We start from the raw sequence: 21259 nt of genomic DNA on the forward strand, positions 1-21259 counted from the left end.
CTTGTGTTTCAGAATAAAATTCCTCATGAATTAGTACCTGATGTCTGCTAATCATTTTGAATCTCCATGTTTCCTATAAAGATCTGATTCGTAAAAGAGCATAGTCTTTAAAAGTACACAGAAAATAACTCCACAGCCCGTAACCTTCTTTAACTACATGGAGTGCATGGCATTGATACATGTCTAACTGTGACCTCAGCAGCTCCTTGATCTCCTCTGTCATCCTGTACATGTTTTTAAAAAGTTCCAGAGTTCACATTTGTTCACTGACTATAGAGTGAAGAATGCACTGACTGGATTACAAGATGTGGGGAAAGAAGGCCAAAAAACTGCCCCTTCCTAAGAAAGCAAGATTTAATGGGATGTGCATTTGTGCAGTTTCTTCATAATCCTTAAAACGTGTAAAAATAATGATGAAAAATCGATGAGTAAGTTCTGATGCAGACCAAATAAATATATGACACATTATAATCATCTATAAAGCAATCCTCATATCCTGCATCTGGAAACATATAAGCTTTTTTTTTTTTTTTTTTTTTTTTGTAAATAACTGTTGTCATCCAAATGGTAGTGTACTCTCAGGGATGTCACAGAGAGGATCCCAAAATGGCTGAATGTTTGTGTTTGGTGGCCAAGATGGCCGTAAGATGGCCACCTAAGATAGTCCTAAGATGCTAAGGTTAGAATACAGAGAGTTGTTCTTATGTCCATTAGATTAATTACTTCTAATAACCTTTAAAAAAAATGAATGATTCACATATTCACTTTGATGTGTGAGCCTAAATATAAGGAAAAGAGATGAATTAGCATTGACATCTCCAGATACAACAGAGTAGATTGAAACAGAATTACCTTAAATGTATTTAATTTGGTTTGCTCCAGAACTGAAATCTACCTTTGGTTAAATATAATTTGATTTTTGGCCTTTGTTGAATATTTTAGAGGGGGATGTATTTGGAAATGATCATCTAAAAAGAGTAAAAATCACTCTTTAAGTAGGGTCAAACTGCGAGCTTTATTACTGTGTGTGATTTATGCCTCTCTTTTGTGGTTAAGTGGTTTCCATCTCTTTACCCAGGACTCAGGACAGATTATCCCCCTCATTGTGGAAAGCTGTATTCGGTTCATCAATCTCTATGGTAAGCCCTAAACTATTGAATTCTTTTTTTTTTTTTTTAAGGTTTATTTAAGTGATCTCTACACCCAATGTGGGGCTCAACCTTACAACCCCCCCGGTTAAGAGTCACTTGCTCCATCAACTGAGCCAGCCAAGCACCTCTGAAATTCTTTAAAAAAAAATAATCACTGGAAATATTTCAGTGAATGTGCTCTCCGTTAAACATTTGATTACTGGGGAAAGGGGAACCTGGAGGCTGTGATGGAAATTTTTCATCCCCTTCCTCTTCTTTTCTCTTTAGGTCTTCAGCATCAGGGGATTTTCAGAGTGTCTGGTTCCCAGGTGGAAGTCAATGATATTAAAAATTCATTTGAGAGAGGTAATTGCCTGTGTATACCTACAAAGAAACCATGTTAAAAAGCCATCATTTGCCGCAGAGTGAAGTGGCATGCTCATTCTGCGTATGTCCGGAACCTCTCATTTCATTTTGGATGCTGAGATAGGCAGCTATTTGGAATAGCTGAGAAATGAAGCCAAAATCATAAAATTTTGTAATCAAGTATACAAAAACGTATGAGCTTTATATCCTGGTTTAGGACTGGCATTGGTATCCTCAGCATGTTTCAAAGGTGGCACGTGAGAGGGTTCTAGAAGAATAGCCCGATAGCCCTGGGCCTACTTGGCAGGCGTTGGAGGTGACTCATCCCAGCTACATGTCTGTGTCCTTTGTCAGAAATGCTTTCCTCCCTCTTACTACCACCCCCAGACTCCTTCCCTGTGACCTTACATTTGTTCATAATTGGCTTCAAATAAATCCTACTGAACTGTTAATCCACACATTATAATTAGCAAAGCCGTAGACGTTAGTGTTAGGCAGACCCAGAATCAAATCAGACTCTTTCGTTTACTAATCATTTGATTTTGGTCAAGCTACTCATCTCTTCTTTAGGTCTCAGGTTCCTCATCTGCAAGATTCCAACTTGGTGTGGGGATGTGGTATAATCACTGCAAATGCCTAACTCGTTAGTGATGGCTCTTAGTTACTGATGCTCCCCAATTATGATGATTTGTGTCCTTGGACTCCTGGGTAAATCTGTACCTTCCTTCATCTGTTTGAAAGTCAGGCTGAACATGCAGAGTGAGGGGTATCATGGCCTGGAGACAGGGCTTCTCTCTCTCAGTCTCATTTCCTTTGTCACAGAGCCCTTGAAAGTTTGAAATCTTGGTGGAAGAGATCAACTTGGCTCCAGATTGTCTTTTCTGTTTTAAGTTCTCTGATACGATGTGTGGAGCAGAACAGCCTTCTCTCTCAGCAGCCACATGCTCCCAGTCTCTTCTATGAACCATGTTCAGCATAAGCTGAAGTGTCTAAAGCGTCACTTTCTGTGCCAGTTACCACAGGCAAAATGCTTTATTATATTTCCTTGGAAATCCCCCTGGTATTTTGTTACTTGTTTGTGATCTCTTTGGGTGAGGCTTTCTTTCTGTGGGAAAGAAAAAAAAAAATTGTGAATTTGTGTTCAATCATTTCCCAGATAAAAGGAATCCCAGGTCCCTGAAAATAAACTGCCCCAAGAGGCGAAAAAAAAAAAAAAAAAAAGTTAAAACGCAGTGTACAATTTTTGTGAACTTCAGAACAGACCTGTGAATAAAAAATGGAGTTTGACTTAAGGCTGCATGTTATGTTGAGCTTCTCAAGAATTTTATCTCAGTTTAATTCTCAGGGACGTGGAATAGCCAGGCCAGTTATGTAAATTTTAAAACTGTTTACCATAAAGAATGATATAATTTCATATTTGGGATATATTTTGTAAATTTGTACTTTTTATACAAATCCCTCGGTACTAGTAAGGGTACATTTTCAAATTCCTCTATCTGATTTCAGAATCTCCCACTGCTGAAGGCAGCTTTCAAATGTGCCGTGAACAGCACCGTGCCACTGGGAAATGTTTGTATAATTGTAGGCATTCACAATTAGGCGCATCCTATAATATTTCTGATATTGTATCTATATTGTGTCTTTTTCCAGTAGGATAAAAAACAGAATGTAGTATTTGAATTCATGTCAAGCTAGGATTAGATTTTAACTATAAGTGCCACAATATTTTATTTTAAGATATGGGTAACTTGTAAGGGATTATTTGGTAGCCTGAGATTTTTTAAAAAGCTTTATTTTAACCAACTATTTTTAGGTTAATCATGGGTTGGGATATCTAAACCAATTAGTTTAATTTTAGTACTATATAATCTTTCATAAAGCGAAATTAAAAGATACATGTATATATAGAAACATGTGTGAGTACAGAAATATATCTTTATTCAGAGGAAGAAACAGAAGCACTGTGCATGTAACTGATGTTTTTTTTATATAGGTGAAAACCCTTTGGCTGATGACCAGAGTAACCATGATATTAACTCCGTTGCTGGCGTTCTGAAGCTGTATTTCCGTGGGCTGGAAAACCCCTCTTTCCTAAGGAAAGATTCAACGATCTGATTTCTTGTATCAGTAAGTGGATTTTTTTTTTTTTAAAGTCTTTTCGCACCAGAATTGTTTCACTCACCAATTTCCTGGAAAGGCAGCGGCCCCCCCTCCGCGTATCCTCCCCTAACCACTACCCCTTGACCACCAGATTTTTGAGACCGTTTGTTTTCTTTCTGGATACGATGTGAGTCATCCTCCAGCTGTGGCCTCGCCCTGAGCTGAGTGGGTTTTGCTCCCGAACATGTGCAAGTTCCATAGAGCCCGAGAGCGTCCCACTTAGTGACTGGAATAAAGCAGAAAGGCAGGTGCCAACCGACAGCTAAGGGAGAAGGGGAAGTTGTAACATGGAATGTAACTTCTTTTTGGCTCTTGGTTCTTGGTTTTCTCCACCAATCTTAAGAGTGGAGTAACTTACCCATCTTGGAACATTACGTCGAGAACTGAAGTAAAATGAGATAAATGACCATCAGTACAGTGCAGACACCAGGTGGTAATTATCTGTCCGTGGGCATCCCCAGCTAATAGGCGAAGGTGCTGTGGGACTATGAATGATGTATCATACAACTGAGAATCATCAGCAGGTAAACAGCATTACTGTGTTACTCGGGCGGCAGAGGCGGGGTTGGGGGGGTGGGTTGACACTACAGGAAAGGTGAAATAATGATGCCCAGAATTAGGTGTTAACCGTACCGAGTTCTGTACATCTAAAAATGCATGTGGGGGCGCCTGGGTGGCTCAGTCGGTTAAGCGGCCGACTTCGGCTCAGGTCATGATCTCGCGGTCCGTGAGTTCGAGCCCTGCGTCGGGCTCTGTGCTGAGAGCTCAGAGCCTGGAGCCTGTTTCAGATTCTGTGTCTCCCTCTCTCTGACCCTCCCCTGTTCATGCTCTGTCTCTCCCTGTCTCAAAAATAAAACGTTAAAAAAAATTTAATAAAAATAAAAATGCATGTGGCTTTTAATGTTTATCTCTTTTTGAGAGAGTGTGTGTGAGTGGAGAAGGAGCAGAGAGAGAGGGAGGATCCAAAGATGGGGGGCTTGAACTCATGAAACATGAGATTGTGACCTGAGCTGAAGTTGGAGGCTTAACCAGCTGAGCCACCCAGGCGCCCCACAGGATGCCTTTTTAAAGCCCCAGTTCCCAGGCAAGGGTCTAGAGCTGATTCAAATCCCACAGTGAGGGCCTGCATAAGAATCAAGCTTGCCTCGGGGCGCCTGGGGTGGGGGGCTCAGTTAAATGTCCAACTCTTGGTTTGGCCTCAGGTCATGATCTCACAGTTCGTAGTTCAAGTTCAAGCCCCTCATCTGGGCTGTCAGCACAGAGGCTGCTTGGGATTCTCCTTCTCCCTCTCTCTCTGCCCCTCCCCTCCTCATGCGTGTGCTCGCTCTCTCTCTCTCTCTCTCTCAAAATTAATTAATTAAAAAAAAAAACAATCAAGAAACCGCCGTACCCCACCTGCCCAGCCCACCCTTTGGTTCGCCCCCCAATCCTCAAGTCCTCCTACCGTCAGAAACTCTCCCAGCTCATCCCTCCTTCCCCACTCCCAGTCCCAGTGACTTGGCTTCCACTGGGACTGCTGTTAACAGTCTGCCAAGTGGAGTCAGTCCCTACTTCTAGATCTTGCCAACTCTTCCCTCCTACCCACCGCCTCCCCGTGTCATTCTGTCCTTCACACCGTGGCTAGACCCCACAGTGCAGATTTGGTCGTATTGTTCCCACCACTCTCGTTTAAAACCTCTTTCAATATTTTCCACCAGAAGATGAGCTCCTTGGTGTGACCATTTCATAGAACCGAGTCATTTCTCTATCTGGTCTCTTTCTGCTTGTCCACACTTCCCTCTGCCACCCCTGGGCTGTGTACTTCATTTATCAACAGCAGCACGCCACAAGCTGCAGCATTCCGGGCCATCGCCCATCTGCGTGCCTTTGCCCACGCCGTGTGGTCTACTGTCCCTGGTAGCCATGTGACATCTGCTTGAAGGATTGCTGGCCCGGCACCCTTTCGGCATGTCGTCGTTCCCATACCCCCTCGCAGAATTAGTCCCTGTCTCCTCTACTAACGTTCCACTGTGTACATAGGTCTGTCGTTTTTCTTAATGCCCCACATTAGCCTTTTTAACCCCTCCTTCTCTGTGCTACAGAGAGAATTCAGGGAAGAGGTTAAGAATGTAGGCTTTCAACTCAAATAGCCTGGGTTCAAATTGCTCACCAGCTATGTGACCTTAGGCAAGTTTCTTAAGCTCTCTGCATCCCAGATTCATGAGCTATAAAATAGGGAGAATAAAGGTGCCTGGGTGGCTCAGTCAGTTGAGCGTCTAACTCTTGATTTCAGCTCAGGTCACGATCTCACCGTATGTGAGATCGAGCCCCATGTCAGACTCTGTGCTGACGGTGCGAAGCCTGCTTGGGATTCTCTCTCTGCTCCTCCCCAACTTGTGTGCTCGCGCTCTCTCTCTCTCTCGCTCTTTCTCTCTCTCTCTCTCTCTCTCTCTCTCTCTCTCTCTCTCAAAATAAGTAAACATTTCACAAAAATAAAACAGGGAGAACAGCAGACCACATATCACAGGGCTGAGAAGTAAATGAGCTTATACATGTGAAATACCAGGAGGAGTGCCTAGCAAAGAGTATGTTCACTGAAATGCCTACTGTGAGCTGCACAGGCCTGCGAGGTCTTGACAGATTATTCAGTTTTGTAGCCCTAATGCATGGCATCATTAATTCCAGGTACACAGTAAGTACATCACTCATAGTCGTTGAATGCCACCAAGATTTCACCAGAATTCTTTTGTCGGCATTCAGGCCTAAAAGCCTGGCTCTTGTTGAGGATGAACTCACCAGGCGTAATTCTGTCTCCACCCCCACCTCACACAGCCTGATGTCTTGTGTGGGGTTCAGAACTGTGCCTTGTGTGTCCATTCCAAGGCCCTTACATAGCCTGAGTCACCACAGTAGGCCTATGACCCAGCTGGAAAGAACTGAAAAGGAGGTGTCACACTTCTGGAATTCTCCTTTGGCCTTGTTCAGAGACTTTCCTAATATCCTAGCCAGAAAGTTAAATCTGGAAAAATAATAAGCACTCTACGAGGCTCGGTGGTTTTCTAGGTACATACATCTTATCAACATACATGTTTACATGTACCAGTGGGATAAAGTGCGTTGGACTGCCCTGTCAGTTAGTGTTGTAAAATCACTTCATACTTTCATTGAACAAAAAATATTATTGTGATTATGAAAATCTGAACTGGCGCACCTGGGTGGCTCAGTCAGTTAAGCATCCAACTTCAGCTCAGGTCATGATCTCATGGTTTGTGGCTTCAAGCCCCGCATTGGGCTCTGTGCTGACAGCTCGAAATCTGGAGCCTGCTTTGGATTCTATGTCTCCCTCTTTCTCTGCCCTTCTCTCTCTCTTCTCTCTCAAAAATAAACATTAAAAAAAAAAAAAAAAAAAAAAAAAAAGGCAGGAGTCCCAGGTTTGAAGGATGCTAGAGAGTAGAGATGCTGGTTAGTTACAGATTTAACTGTGCTAGTCATTTAGGTAGTACTGTCAGTGTTACTTACTGTTAGTGCTAGAGTTACAAAGTTGCATAGGTATTGAGCAGTGTGTCCCAACCCTACTTTTCCCCAGAAGTCCTGTTATTTTTAGTGCACATTTTTGCAGAATAGGAGGTTTTTCAAGAACATACAGTGGCACTGTTTATAACAACCCCTTTTCTTCCAACATCTAATCTCTTAAAAAGGAGAGGATTTCTAGCTATTATTGATTTATCTCTAGGCAAGCATTTTTCTCATACCAGTGTGACCCTGATGTATATACCGTATTTTTTTCTGGATTTTCAATCAATTCTTTGAGAGTGGTATAATATGTCATTCATCATTATATCCTTTCACTGACATTACAGTTTTTGATCATCTGAACCATTGATTAATTGCCTTCAGTGTGCAAAACTTTCTAGGGATTCAAAGACTTGATTTTTGCATTCAAGAGGTTTAAAAAAGTAGTAAGAGAGCTAAGGTGTTTACAAATAAATGCAGTCTAAGTTAGTATGTAATAGAAGCACAGAGAGAGAGAGAGAGATCTCATGTAGGTTGATAGTTTATATCTGTGTCATCTTCTCCTGGCATTGCTATAATTGGACTGATTTTTCCTACTAAAGTAATTTCATGTGGTATTTACTTTGTATAGAAAAATCTTCACTTTTCATCTTTTTTAAGAGTTTACATAGCTGTCTGGTTACCTACTACTTTTTGCTTATTTTTTGGAGAATTTGGGGGAAGATTTTTTTTTTTAATGGTGAGTTGTTATTGTGCCATTTCCATGTCCGTAAATACTACATTCCTTGGAAGCTTGCAAATATACGCGGTAAAAGAAAATTGGCATTAGCACGCATGCACGCGCTCTTTTTAATGTGCACTATTCATTCCCCAATTCGCTGCATATTTCTTTTTAAAAATTACTTACCCGGATGAACACCTGGTCGACTCCAGTGCAATCTAAATTTGAAGTGACGTACTTGGTAGTGTCTCAGTTTCTCACCGAGGATTGTTTTTGTTTGGTTTTTTTTAAACCATGCACTTTGTGAATGGTTTTGTAAATGCTCCAGAGTGTGCCCACACATTCTGGGCAGCTCCTAGAATGGCCATAAACCATGGCCTTGAGATTCCCTAGGGCAGAAGTCCACTGGACTTGCCCTACAAGAGCTATTCAAGCAATTTGTGGTCTTTCCTGGCTGCCTCGGAGCTGGGAAACCAGAGGACACATTTGCACTTTATTTTACGTTATGTGTTGTTATCCAGGTGACTACTTGAGCATGAGGAAACCTTTTTAAGGGGGTCTTTTACCTACCACAATACCAACATGTAGTCTTTGAGACTACTCGACAAGTACACAAAAAGCATGTGAAACAAAATATTGTCCCACGTAATGCCGCTACTCAGAGACTCAATGGTATGTACACATTTTCTTGCATTTCCTTCTGCTCTTTTTGTATTCGTGGGCACACACAACTTTTTTTTTTTTTAAGCCAAAGTGGAACTGAATGATCCATTCTGTTCATAGTCAACCTTCTTTTTGACTCTTTTTTTTTTTTAAACGCTTATTTATTTTTGAGAGAGTGTGTGTGTGCAAGGCAGGGGAGAGGCAGAGAGAGAGGGAGACAGAGGATCTAAAGCAGGCTCTGAGCTGTCAGCACAGAGACCAACATGGGGCTCGAACTCACAATCCATGAGATCATGACCTGAGCTGAAGTCAGACATGTAACCAACCAAGCCATCCAAACACCCCTTGACTCTTTTATTATACATAATTTCACTTATAAAGCTATAAAAAGATGCAGAAAATTACAATGAACTCCAGTATAAATAATCACCTAACTTGAACAGTTTTCATTTCTTGAACAAAATTATCCCACCTGTACCCCTTCCATCATCCCTCTGACATTACATCACTTCCTCTGTGTGTATGAATATCTGGGAGGTGAAGACTCTTCTCTTCTTCTTTTTTTTTTTTAATATAGCATAGCCATAATACCATTATCATACCTTCAAAAAATAACAGTAATTTCTTAAAATCATCAAATAACCAGCCAGTACATTTTTAAAATAACTGTATTATGCAATTAATATGTGATCACTGTAGAAAAATTAGAAAATAATCTAGGAAAATAAACCAGCTGTGACTCCTCTACATATAGATAATGTAAACCTTTTTGGTATGTTCCCAGTTTTTTTCCTATACGTATACCTATGTACTTTTCTTTTAAGTTTTTTATACCTATCTACTTTATAAAAAAATTTTTTTTAACGTTTATTTATTTTTGAGACAGAGAGAGACAGAACATGAACGGGGGAGGGTCAGAGAGAGGGAGACACAGAATCTAAAACAGGCTCCAGGCTCTGAGCTGTCCGCACACAGCCTGACGCGGGGCTCAAACTCATGGACCTCGAGATCATGACCTGAGCCGAAGTCGGCCGCTTAACTGACTGAGCCACCCAGGCGCTCCACCTATCTACTTTTAAAAGCAGCTTACTGAGATATAATTCTCATACCATACAATTCCTTCATTAAGGTGTACAAATCAATGTTTTCTAGTATATTCACAGGATTATACAACCATAACCACAATTTTAAAACATATTTATGACTCCAAAAAGAAACCAGAATTAGCAACCATACCCCGTTTACTCATTCCACCCCCAGGACCAGACAACCATGAATCTACCTGCTATAAACGTACCTATTCTGGCCACTTAATATATAAATGGAATTATACAATCTCCGGTCTTTGGGGACGGGTTTCATTTACCTAGCGATGTTCTCGAGGTTCACCCATGTTGTAGCATGTATCAGCACTTTATGTTATCGCCAAATACAATCGTCCATTGTATGGATATACCACAGACTTTTAATAAAAGGGGATCATACTAAATGACTGCTAATGGATGTGAGATTTCTTTTTGAGATGATGAAAATGTTCTAAAACTGACTGAGATCATGATTGATGAACTGTGAATATACTAAAAACCATTGAACTGTATACCTTGCATATATGAATTATACATGAATTATATCTCAATATATCTACTTAAAAATGGTACTATATCATTTGCTCTTTAAAAGCCATTTTTCAAATTTAATGATGTTATTAACGTTTTCCTGTGTCAGTAGGTATTTTATAAAGTAAGATTTTAGTGACCATATAATGGCTTTTATTTAACACATCCTAGTTTTAGAAATTTAGGTTGTTTCCAGTGATTTTGCAATTAAACAAAATACTATGATGAGCCTTTTAGTACATAAATCTATTTGCCCATTTCTAATTGTTTCATGGAAAAAAATCTCTTGTTTTGTCTTCCTGGTTCTCCAGCGTGTGTTTTTGTTGCTGAAAATTCTTTCAGCTTTGTAGCATACGTGATGGTTTCTGTCTGAATTCTAAATTTCTGTTTGATGCCTTATTAGGGGTTCCTTTTACCCCTAAAAATACGGAACGGGCTTAGTCTCTGAACTGAGTAAGTGAAGCTTCCTAATCTAAGACTGTTTCTTTACTAACCTTGATCATTCAGCAGGAGGAGAAACATTTTGTATTTATTTATTTCTACAGTTGTTGCTATTTAGGAGAGAACGTTATGGTTTAATTCACAGAACTCAATCTATTAATGATTAATTAGGAAGATTTTCAAGCATTTCGTTTCTCACCCAGAAGAGCAGCCAGTAACTCATCTCAAGGCTAGGCTAAGATTCATCTAAATGTACTAGAACATCTCTCTGTTTTTCTCTTTCACTTTCATTCACACACATACACTATTACGTGCACACAATTGATTGGTACCTTGACAATTTTCGGAACCTGACAGTGAACCTAAAAATGGCATTGGGCTGGGAATTTCACCTTGAATACTGCCTGTTGAGCTGTGGAGCTCAGAAATATTTGTGTACCTGCTCTTCAATAAACCATTTCTGAATATGGCCGTTAATTTCCTTCCCTCTTGTCATACCTGGGGATAAGCTTGCATCTTGTGATTTATTACTTGTTTACTGACAAACAAATACTTTTGCACATAGCGCACAGAGAACTGGTATGTTCAGAGTAATGGCCATTTGAGCTTTTTGCCATTTTGTCAAGTAACTGTGTTTTGTGGTGAGTTTTTCACACACATTTACACAGAGCTGTCAAACCCCCATGCTGTGAAGTTGGGATGCTGACATGGGAACTGTGCAGTGCCAGGAAAAGAACATAAATAAGCCTAGGGAGCTCTGAGCCTGTGACCAAGATTGGACGAATGCCACTTTTACCTAATTACATGAGATTCCGAATTGTGGAAACAAAGGCCAGCTTAAAAGAGACCCACACGAAATACTGGTTTTCCTTTCTGACAACTCTTCTGAGGGGACGAAAAGATCCGTCTTTTCACGCAGCAGAAAACGGTGAGAGATCATGAGTTACTGCGCTCAGAGCCAGCTGGGAATGCACATTAATCAGAGCGTCCGCAGCAACCATAAATTTTGACCTGCTAACTGGACTTGGGAGAGTAAATGAGTCATTTGTGCCAGAGCGAGACTCCTGTAGGATGTGTGCCGTAGGCCTGTTGAGCAACCAGCCAGGTAATATCTGAGTCCTGCTCACAACCATCACGCTCCGAGGCCTTTGGGATAGATAGATCTGCTGCCACTTCAGGGATGCCAACGATTCCGCTTTGCTTTGATTTACGTTTCCTGTAGTTGCAGAGAACGTACGCCTGCCTCCCGTGATCTTCTCTGGCGTTTTTGGTGTCACTTTTTTACATGCCTGTAGCTTCTCTCTCCTGAAATCCTTCATTTGCATCTCATGGTGCCCTCCCCTGACCTATTTTGTTAATTGTGGTAAAATATACATAGCACAAAATGTACCATCTTCTCCGTTTGAAGCATACGGTTCGGTCTTATTAAATACATGTTCCGCAGCCATCACCGCCGTCCATCTCCAGGACTTTTTCATCCTCCCAAACTAAAGCTCTATACCCGGAAAGCAGTAACTACCCCGCTCCTCGCCCCCCCCCTCCCCCAGCCTCTGACAACCACTGTTCCACTTTATGTCTCTGTGAATCTGACTATTCCAGGTACCTTATGTAAGTAGAACCCTACAGTCTTTGTCTTTTTGTGTCTGGCTTATTTCACTTAAGTTGTCTTCAAGGTTCATCCATGTTGTATCAGAATGTCATTTCTTTTTTTAAGGCCGAGTAATGGTTCGTTGTGTATATGTACCACATGTGTTGATCCAGTAATCCATCAATGAACATTTGGGTTATTTCTACCTCTTGGCTATTATGAATAATGCTGCTGTGAGGTTGGTATCTAAATACCTGTTCTGTGGAACTGTTGAATTGCTGAGTTATACACCTGAAACTAATATTACACTGTATGTTAACTAACTGGCATGTAAATAACAACTTCTTTAAAAATTAACAAATTAAAAGAAAATTAACCACTCAATGAACAAATACCTGTTTCCCCAGATGTGGTTGTTTTGGGTTTTTTTGTTTTTGTTTTTTTTTTTAATAAAGCTTCGAAACTACCTTTAAAGGGTACGGGAACTAACTTTAGAACTGAGAGATAGAAACCAGAGGATCGTGAATTAAAATTAAGCCTCTTGGAAGTAATTGCCTGTGTCCTCTTCCAGCCTGAAAATGACTTGCCCCCTATGGGATTTGGCAAAGATTAAAGATTAATAATACATTAAGAATGGTTCCTTTCATTGGGAATGCGAGCTGGTGCAGCCACTCTGGAAAGCAGTATGGAAGTTCCTCAAAAAACTAAAAATAGAACTACCCTCTGACCGAGCAATTGCACTACTAGGCATTTATCCACGGGATACAGGTGTGCTGTTTCGAAGGGACACGTGCACCCCCATGTTTATAGCAGCACTATCAACAATAGCCAGAGTATGGAAAGAGCCCAAATGTGCATCGAGGGATGAATGGATAAAGAAAATGTGGTATATATATACAATGGAGTATTACTCGGCAATCAAAAAGAATGAAATCTTGCCATTTGCAGCTATGTGGATGGAACTGGAAGGTATTATGCTAAGTGAAATTAGTTAGACAAAGACAAAAATCATATGGCTTCACTCATATGAGGACTTTAAGAGACAAAACAGATGAACATAAGGGAAGGGAAACAAAAATAATATAAAAACAGGGAGGGGGACAAAACAGAAGAGACTCATAATTATGGAGAACAAACTGAGGGTTACTGGAGGGGTTGTGGGAGGGGGGATGGGCTAAATGGGTAAGGGGCACTAAGGAATCTACTGAAATTGTTGCACTATATGCTAACTAATTTGGATGTAAATTTTTTAAAAAATTTTTTAAGAAAAAAATATAGTTCTTTCACATTCTTCCTTTTTTTCCCTCTAAGACCCCAAAACTAGCTCTCTCTGACAGTTGACCTTAACCTTATACTGAGGATTAGCCTAGAGAATCAGTAGACTTAACTCTTGAAACAACCCAGATCCTCAGTAAACAATGGCAGAAGTGTTTGTTGTTGTTTTGTTTTTAAGAATAACCATTATATGGCTGGAAAAGAGTGGACGGTATTGCCAGTCAGAAGACCATTAACAGAATAAGTCATCATTTCAATTTATAATTTGCATAAATATATTAAACTTTGTAACTGTTTGGTTTGAGGCATGAATCGAAAGTCACTTATGCATGCAATTTTTTAAGGACCTGAGAATAAATGCTAGGAAATCTCAATATTTAATTTTAAGATTAGGTCATAAGTGATTTCAAGTCAAGGTTGAGAACCACTGCTTTTAAAGGAATTGGAATGGGAAACTGAATTAGGAAAGTATTATCATGGTCCCACTTAGAAATAATGAAGACTTCAGTTAGGAAATCAGCAGTGAGATATCCAGAGATAGAAGCAGCAGAACTTATGTCCCACAGAAAATTGAAAAATGAAGTGAAAATACCACCTTCCTAGAAGGGATGGTCCTGACCTCGAGACCAGACACGTTTGCCATTGAAGAGAACCAAGTAGAGAGGGTCACATTTGTGGGTGGGATAAGGTCAAAGGTCAAAAACCTAGTAGAAGGAGAGTCTTTTGGCTATTGTGTCAGAAATGAAGGCCTGAAAAAAAAAAAAAAAACCAGCCTGAGATTTTTGAGTAGGATATATGAATACCTCAAGCGCAATTAAGAGTAAATGTAGTAATATGAAATTAGAGTAAACTTCAAAAATGTTTCTGAAATATTCCTTGAGATATTTTTCTCATGGGTGCCTGACTGGCTCTGTTGGTAGAGATTGTGATGCTTGATATTGGGGTCTTGAGTTCAAGCCCCACTTTGGGAATAGAGTGTACTTAATTTAAAAAATAAAAAATAAATATTTTTCTCAGACATATGCTTATTGAATGTGTTCAAAGGTATACTTTATAAAGGGGCACCTGGCTCAGTTGGTGGTGCGTACAGCTCTTGATCTCGGGGTTGTGGGTTCGAGCCCCACATTAGGTATAGAGATGACTTAAAAACAAAATCTTAAAAAAATATATTGTACTTTAAAGTACGTCGAAATCCAAGAAAGACAACCAGACTTAAACAGAAAATAGGTTTTAGTCCCAGCTCCACCCTTCCAGCCAGGTAACCTGGGGTAAGCCACTTACCCAGTTCTCATTTTCCTAATCCATTAAGTGGGGATGGCATTACATGGCTTACCTACTCCCTAGTATTGTCATCTGCATTAAACTGGATAACAAATGTGAAAATGTAAAATATAGACCATTATGAAAATACTGGATTATTAGTATTTTTTTGCTGCTGTTCACAAGCACTTTAGTATTAAGAAGCTTTAGGCAATTTGTATTCCTAGTAAAGAGGTATATAATAATACTGGGAAGTCCCAGGTACCCCTGTCTTCAGGGAGCTCTCTCAGGGAAAACAGGATAAGGAAATAAAAAATTGTAAACACCATGGTATAAGTTCTGTGAGAGCCAGAATGAAACCACTAATGTATTTTTTTTCTATTTATTTTTAAGATTTTATTTTAAGATTTAATATAAAACATAATTTTAAGTAATCTCTACACCTAACATGAGGCTCGAACTCACAACCCTGAGATTAAGAGTTGCACATTCCACCAACTAAGCCAGCCGGTCACCCCTCAAATCACTAACGTATTTCTAATGCCTAACTCAGTACCTGAAACCTAGTAGGCTCTGCTAAAATACATGTTTGAAAAACTGATGACGTATTATAACACAAGGTAAAAAGTCATATCATTAAAATACTACAATAATTTTGAGGAAGGAGAGATTCAAAGCCTGGTACATTGCCTGAATCATAGTAATAGACAAATAAATATAGGATAAATTATTAAATCATAAGGGAGATATCCCCAAAAGCTACTTTAGTTGACATGAAGCAAAAAGGAGTTGAAACCATATCAAATGCAAAATCTAGAAATAACAGCAAGTGAAAAATTATTTTTAAACCTAGAAGACGCTAAGTTGCTCGAGACCTTGGAAATCAGAAAAAACAGTGATGGGTCAAAGGAGACACTCAGAAATGGTGTTACACCCAAGCTGATCATGGATTCACTGTCTTGATTACAGTTACATCCCACCTAGGGCCAAAGGATTGCTTATGGTCGGATATGAAATTTGGTACTCAGTGTTTTACTTTAAATGTAGCAGATGAAAGGATCCTGACCATGTTCTCTTCTGTCTGTAGGAATAGATAATCTCTATGAGAGGGCGCTTCACATCCGCAAACTCCTCCTGACCTTGCCTAGGTCCGTCCTTATCGTGATGAGGTACCTCTTTGCCTTCCTCAATCAGTAAGTACCCTAATGCTCTGCCAAAATGCCTGTCTTCCATTCCGTTTGCACTGCTCTGAATTCTGTTTTTGTTCTTCGATTCTGTAAAATGTACATTAGGTCCCATTTATCAGCAGAGTCGAAGAGGAGATGATTAAATGTAGACCAAAGTTATGTTTTTCCTCAGCAGATCAAGGTCATTGCATGATAGATGAAAGATGCAGAAACTGTGGCCTTACATGCAAAAATATACAAATATTACTAAAAAGAACACTTGTTCAGTGAAATACATGTTTTTCCAACTTCCAAAGCTAATGTCATGAATGTTTTTGTCAAAATGATGCAACCCACCTGCTCACTGCAGAAAATGTCTGTGATTTTTGATGTTGTAGTCAAGGGAGGAGTGCAACTATAGGTGCAAATTATATACAGATCCAAGAAAGAGTGTCTGCAAATTCAATATAATGAGACCTCATCAAGAAGAAGATACTTCTAAAAGTCTCTAAGACAATGTCACAGAACCCTTAAGATAATCACTGCCTTATTTTCTTTTTTTTTTTTAATTTTTTTTTTTTTAACGTTTATTTTTGAGACAGAGAGAGACAGAGCATGAACGGGGGAGGGTCAAAGAGAGGGAGACACAGAATCTGAAACAGGCTTCAGTCTCTGAGCTGTCAGCACAGAGCCCGACGCGGGGCTCGAACTCACGGACCGCGAGATCGTGACCTGAGCCGAAGTCGGCCGCCTAACCGACTGAGCCACCCAGGCGCCCCGAATCACTGCCTTATCTTCAAAGAAACTTTATTGTTATAATTTAGGCAACTGGATTTTCATTTGCATTACTTTATAATAACAAAAATGGGCCCCGTTATAAGACTATCTTCCTCAATTCATATCTGAGAGTCCCCTTGGTATTCAATGATCTAAGGGGAGTAAGCTCAGGGAAATGCCTTCTCCATGTGGCACAGATTCTCCCTTCCTAAAATTAGGATATGTTCTCTTCTCTACTTCATTAGACGTTTAAAGTTCTCAGAAGCCATGAGGACTTACTACAATCCTGCTAACCATTTCTGAAATCATACCCAGTCAGATTGACCCTGGAAACCAAGTATCATGGGGAAATGCTTGCAAGGAAGTAAAATATGCACAAGTGACAGTAGGAACCCATTTGTACAGAAGTCGCCACTGGAAATAAGCAGTATCTAGAGAGATGGATATACACTATATGTAGGTTAAGTAGATGGCTATAAATTTTGCCTTTAAATAAGCCTAGTTACCCAGGCAGCTTTAAAAATCTGAAGGCTTGCTGACTATGGCAGGCAAGCTCGAGGGCTCCAAACCTCTGAGCGGGCTGCTGAGCAGCCTTGCCTAGGAAGCTTTCCACGGGCACCAGGGCATCACGGAGTTGCTGCTGCGGAATCGGCTCTATGTGGAGGCATCACCTGAAGAGCTCTGCCCCTTTCTGGCGAAGATGAGGGGGATTTGTAGGTCTGTTGCATCTGTAGACAACCAGCTGGAGGCATTCTTGACTGCTTAAACCAAAAAGCAAGGTGGGGTCACATCTCAACAAGCTGCTGTCATTTACAAGCTCTGGAAGAGCCTAAGACAAAAATTCAAGAGAGCTTCATGAGCCAGAGCCTGTTGGACAGTGGGCTTCGGGGCCTGAACGAGAGAGTTGATGGCAAATCACATCCAAGGCACTCAGCTCAAATACGCACTCCTGTTGCTATAATGAAGCTGGAAATAGGGAAACGTGGACAGGAGCCTGAATTTCTATGAATTCAGGAATTTGACCTGCTTTGCTGAAAATGGAATTGTTGAAGCAAAGGTGTTCATGATCCATCCCCAGTGACCTTGGGTCGGGTGTGTGTGTGTGTGTGTGTAAATCTTACTCCCTCATTAGTATTAAATCCTCAAATTCATAAAAAACAAAAATCTGGAGGCTTGCTGTCTTCACCTTTAATTGCTTCACTTCCCGCAGTATGAAGTGCCTTTTGCATTGCTGTTGGCCCTCTGCATGCTGTCCCCACCGAATTTTCCAGACACACCTGAGCAAAACCCACCATGAACCAAAAAACCACAGTAGACTAGGAAAGCAGACCATAAATCAAGAAAGTTCTCAAAACCAGGGGCGCCTGGGTGGTTCATTTGGTTAAGCATCCAACTCTTGTTTTCGGCTTAGGTCACAATCTCATGGTTCATGAGTTCGAGCCCCTGCATCAGGCTCCGTGATGACAGTGCAGAGCCTGCCTGGGATTTTCTCTTTCTCTCTCTCTCTCTCTCTCTCTGCCCCTCCCCACTCGCTCTCTCGGTCTCTTTCTTAAAAATAAATAAGTAAACTTTTAAAAAAACTTTTTTAAAAGAAAGTTCTCAAAACCCGACTCAAACTCACCATGTATCTCAACAGAACAGCAAATGTGCCAGGAGTCAGCCGGCTGGCATGACTTTCAGCATGTCTGCCTAAAGATGCCCCTGGCTTGCTACACCTGCCTTCATGCAGAGACCAGCCTCAGCCTCTAGGATAGGACACGTGGGACAGGAATTTTGAGAAAAGAAATAACCTATTCTCTTTTAATTGTAAAGTTGAATCCTGGATATCACATTTTTATATGAAGATTTTGCTCTTCAAGCCAGCACTAAATGAAAGACCCAGAAAGATGAATTGTGACTCTCCCTGTTGAGCTTACGTGTGTCTTTTGAAAATTAGACCATTCTTACTCTGAATCTCACTTGTCCTCCGTGCATCCGTTTTCCAGATGATGTGTAACATGACCGTCCCCTTTATTGTGAACTTTTTTTAAAGACTGTCTGCTTGAGAAATGGCAGAAGGGAAAGACATATGTTAGCCGAGGAGATAATGCTTTTGTATTTTCGACTTTCTAGGCTATCAGTTCCAAAAAAGGGTAAGGTATCAGGTCATGTGGTATTTCAATGTCTTTGTGTCTGTCACCATCCCACAAATGTGGCTGAGTCTCTTTTTTCCTTCTTCCATTTGTCATCTGTTCACCTGGATTTTACATGTCCTTTCAAGATTGACATTTTCTTCACAAAAAGATAACGTCTCTAGCTTCTCCCTAGAACAACACTTTGTGCACATGTTAGAGTGAAAAAGAGCGGACTTATTTTGAGGCCCTTGTGGAAAATACCTCACAGATACCCATGGGGTCGAATTTAGAAATTAGTTTGAGGCAACCAGAAATCTCCCCAAAGTTTGTTGTTTGCCAGCTTTAAAAGGAATGAGATAACTGGGGATTCTTTTCCCCTTCTCTTGCACTGAACAGTGTCTTTTCTGACATTGACAGGGTAGTGTTGGTGGTCTTACCCAAAAACACATCATAAAGCCCAGAGTTGTTTGCCTTCTTTCAGTGGTTACAAAGAAAAGGGGCTTTGTTTTCCTCAAGGCTTTCCTCAAGATTTATGGGGAAAAAACTGAAATCTGAGATGTTTTTGATTAGTGGGAGGACAATTTTGACGACATCCATCAAGTTTTATGGAGCTCACTACTGACCTTCCCGGATTTACTTGAGTAGCATTTAGAGCCTGACCATAGTGTTTACAAATGAAACTCATTTACTTGATCCTGGTCTCCATTGTAATAGAAATTATCTTAAACTCTTGTGGCTTTGAAAAATGCCACTTAATTAAGTAAGTAGGATTTATATTCCCCTTTCAGTTTCTTTCTAGTTGAAAGTTTATAAGTTGCTTTACTTCCTTTGGAATTTGTTGAGCCAACTTAAAGTAGTATGGAACATCATCTTATTCTAATAACAAAAACCAAATAAAATGCTTTGGATCCCTATTTTCAAAATATAAAGTGTTTTATTAAACATCAGTTTTCAGGGCACCTGGTTGGCTCAGTCGGTTAAGCATCCGACTTTGGCTCAGGTCAAGGTCTTGTGGTTCATGAGTTCAAACTCCTCGTTGGGCTCTGCACTTACAGCCTGGAGCCTGCTTTGGATTCTGTGTCTGCATCTCTCTCTGCCCCTCCCCTACTCATGCGCGCGCGCGCTCTCTCTCTCTCTTTCTCTTTCTCTTTCTCAAAAATAAACGTTAAAAAAAAATCAGTTTTGTTTTTTCTCTCTCGCCTTTTATAACTTTTCTTTTTTTCATAGCCTTTCACAGTACAGCGATGAGAACATGATGGACCCTTATAACCTGGCCATTTGTTTTGGCCCGACATTGATGCCCGTCCCAGAAATACAGGATCAAGTGTCTTGTCAGGCGCATGTGAATGAAATTGTCAAAACCATCATCATCCACCATGAAACTATTTTCCCGGATGCTAAAGAGCTGGATGGCCCTGTTTATGAGAAATGTATGGCTGGGGATGACTACTGGTAAGTCCAAGCATTTAGTCTTTCCCCTCCCTCCCATGAAAAATCATGGAAGTATACATATCAATCCAATTAAGAAAAAGAATTGACTGTTAGTTGCCAAAGATTCCAATTTTTTAAAAAAAGAAGCAGCAGGAACCCTTCTTTAGATTAGATGAGAATACTAAGACCCATGACAGCATGGCCTCTCACTAGGGAAATTCCTATTCATCCCTTCCCTTTTCCCTCAAGGATGACATCCTTTAAGATCTATCCACCCTGTTGTAACTTCTGTAGAGAATAGTGGTTTTGAAACGTATCATATAGAGCTGTACTAATTTTACTTTTATATCAAAGATAACTGATCGAACTGACAGATTTCAGTTTCATTCTGAAATAGTTTTAGCTGTAAGTATTTCAAGTTTATCATTTTAAAGGAGCCCTCTCAACCAAATATGTTTTCATTCTTATTTCCATTCTTACTAATAAATATTATCCTAACCAATTATAGTAGTAATGGTCGTTTTAAGCAAATTTATTTTAATTCTTGAACCCCTACTGTGTGCCAGCTCCTTGGTGCATGTGATCACTTTATACACTAACCACTCTACCAAGTAAAGTGAGGCCAAGAAGCCTGTCCAATGACTAATTGTAACTGCAGGCAGCCCAGGTCTGTCTGATTCCAAAGCCCACATGACCCTTCCCACTCAACAGTTGCCTCCCAGCCCACTTCAGAAACTGTTCTGTGCAGCTCAGATCCAGGAGCAGCTGGAAAGAGACCTATGTAAACCCATTCTGGACCTCCTCAGGACACATCCCATTGCCTCACCAGGGATTAAGTAGAAGGTAGCTGAAAGATCCTAAGTACCTGAAAGTACACCTAAACCATAATAATGGGCTTAAAACACATTACAATTGGCTTATGCCTTAAGAAAACTGAAGATTAACTATTTCCAGAAGCACTTCTTTCTAAATTAACAACAAATCATGATAGATTCCTGTTCTGTGATGTAGCCGGTAATTTTACACGTGAAATTCGAGTTTAAAAATATTCACTTGAGC

The 21259-nt window shown here is 40.3% G+C and overlaps 1 protein-coding gene and 1 pseudogene across 1 annotated transcript in view; both read left to right on the forward strand.

Annotated features, from left to right (window-relative positions):
• The window catches only part of SRGAP1 (SLIT-ROBO Rho GTPase activating protein 1), a 281933-nt gene that overhangs the window by 237983 nt on the left and 22691 nt on the right, over positions 1-21259 (forward strand). The window contains 6 exon segments of the mRNA XM_007082210.2: positions 1079-1139; positions 1419-1496; positions 3490-3579; positions 3582-3623; positions 15800-15905; positions 19997-20221. Of these exon segments, the coding sequence (XP_007082272.2) occupies positions 1079-1139; positions 1419-1496; positions 3490-3579; positions 3582-3623; positions 15800-15905; positions 19997-20221 (602 nt within the window).
• LOC102949797 lies at positions 17197-17663 on the forward strand (annotated as a pseudogene).

The sequence above is a fragment of the Panthera tigris genome, chromosome B4, assembly GCF_018350195.1.
Source record: "Panthera tigris isolate Pti1 chromosome B4, P.tigris_Pti1_mat1.1, whole genome shotgun sequence".
Lineage (NCBI taxonomy): Eukaryota > Metazoa > Chordata > Mammalia > Carnivora > Felidae > Panthera > Panthera tigris.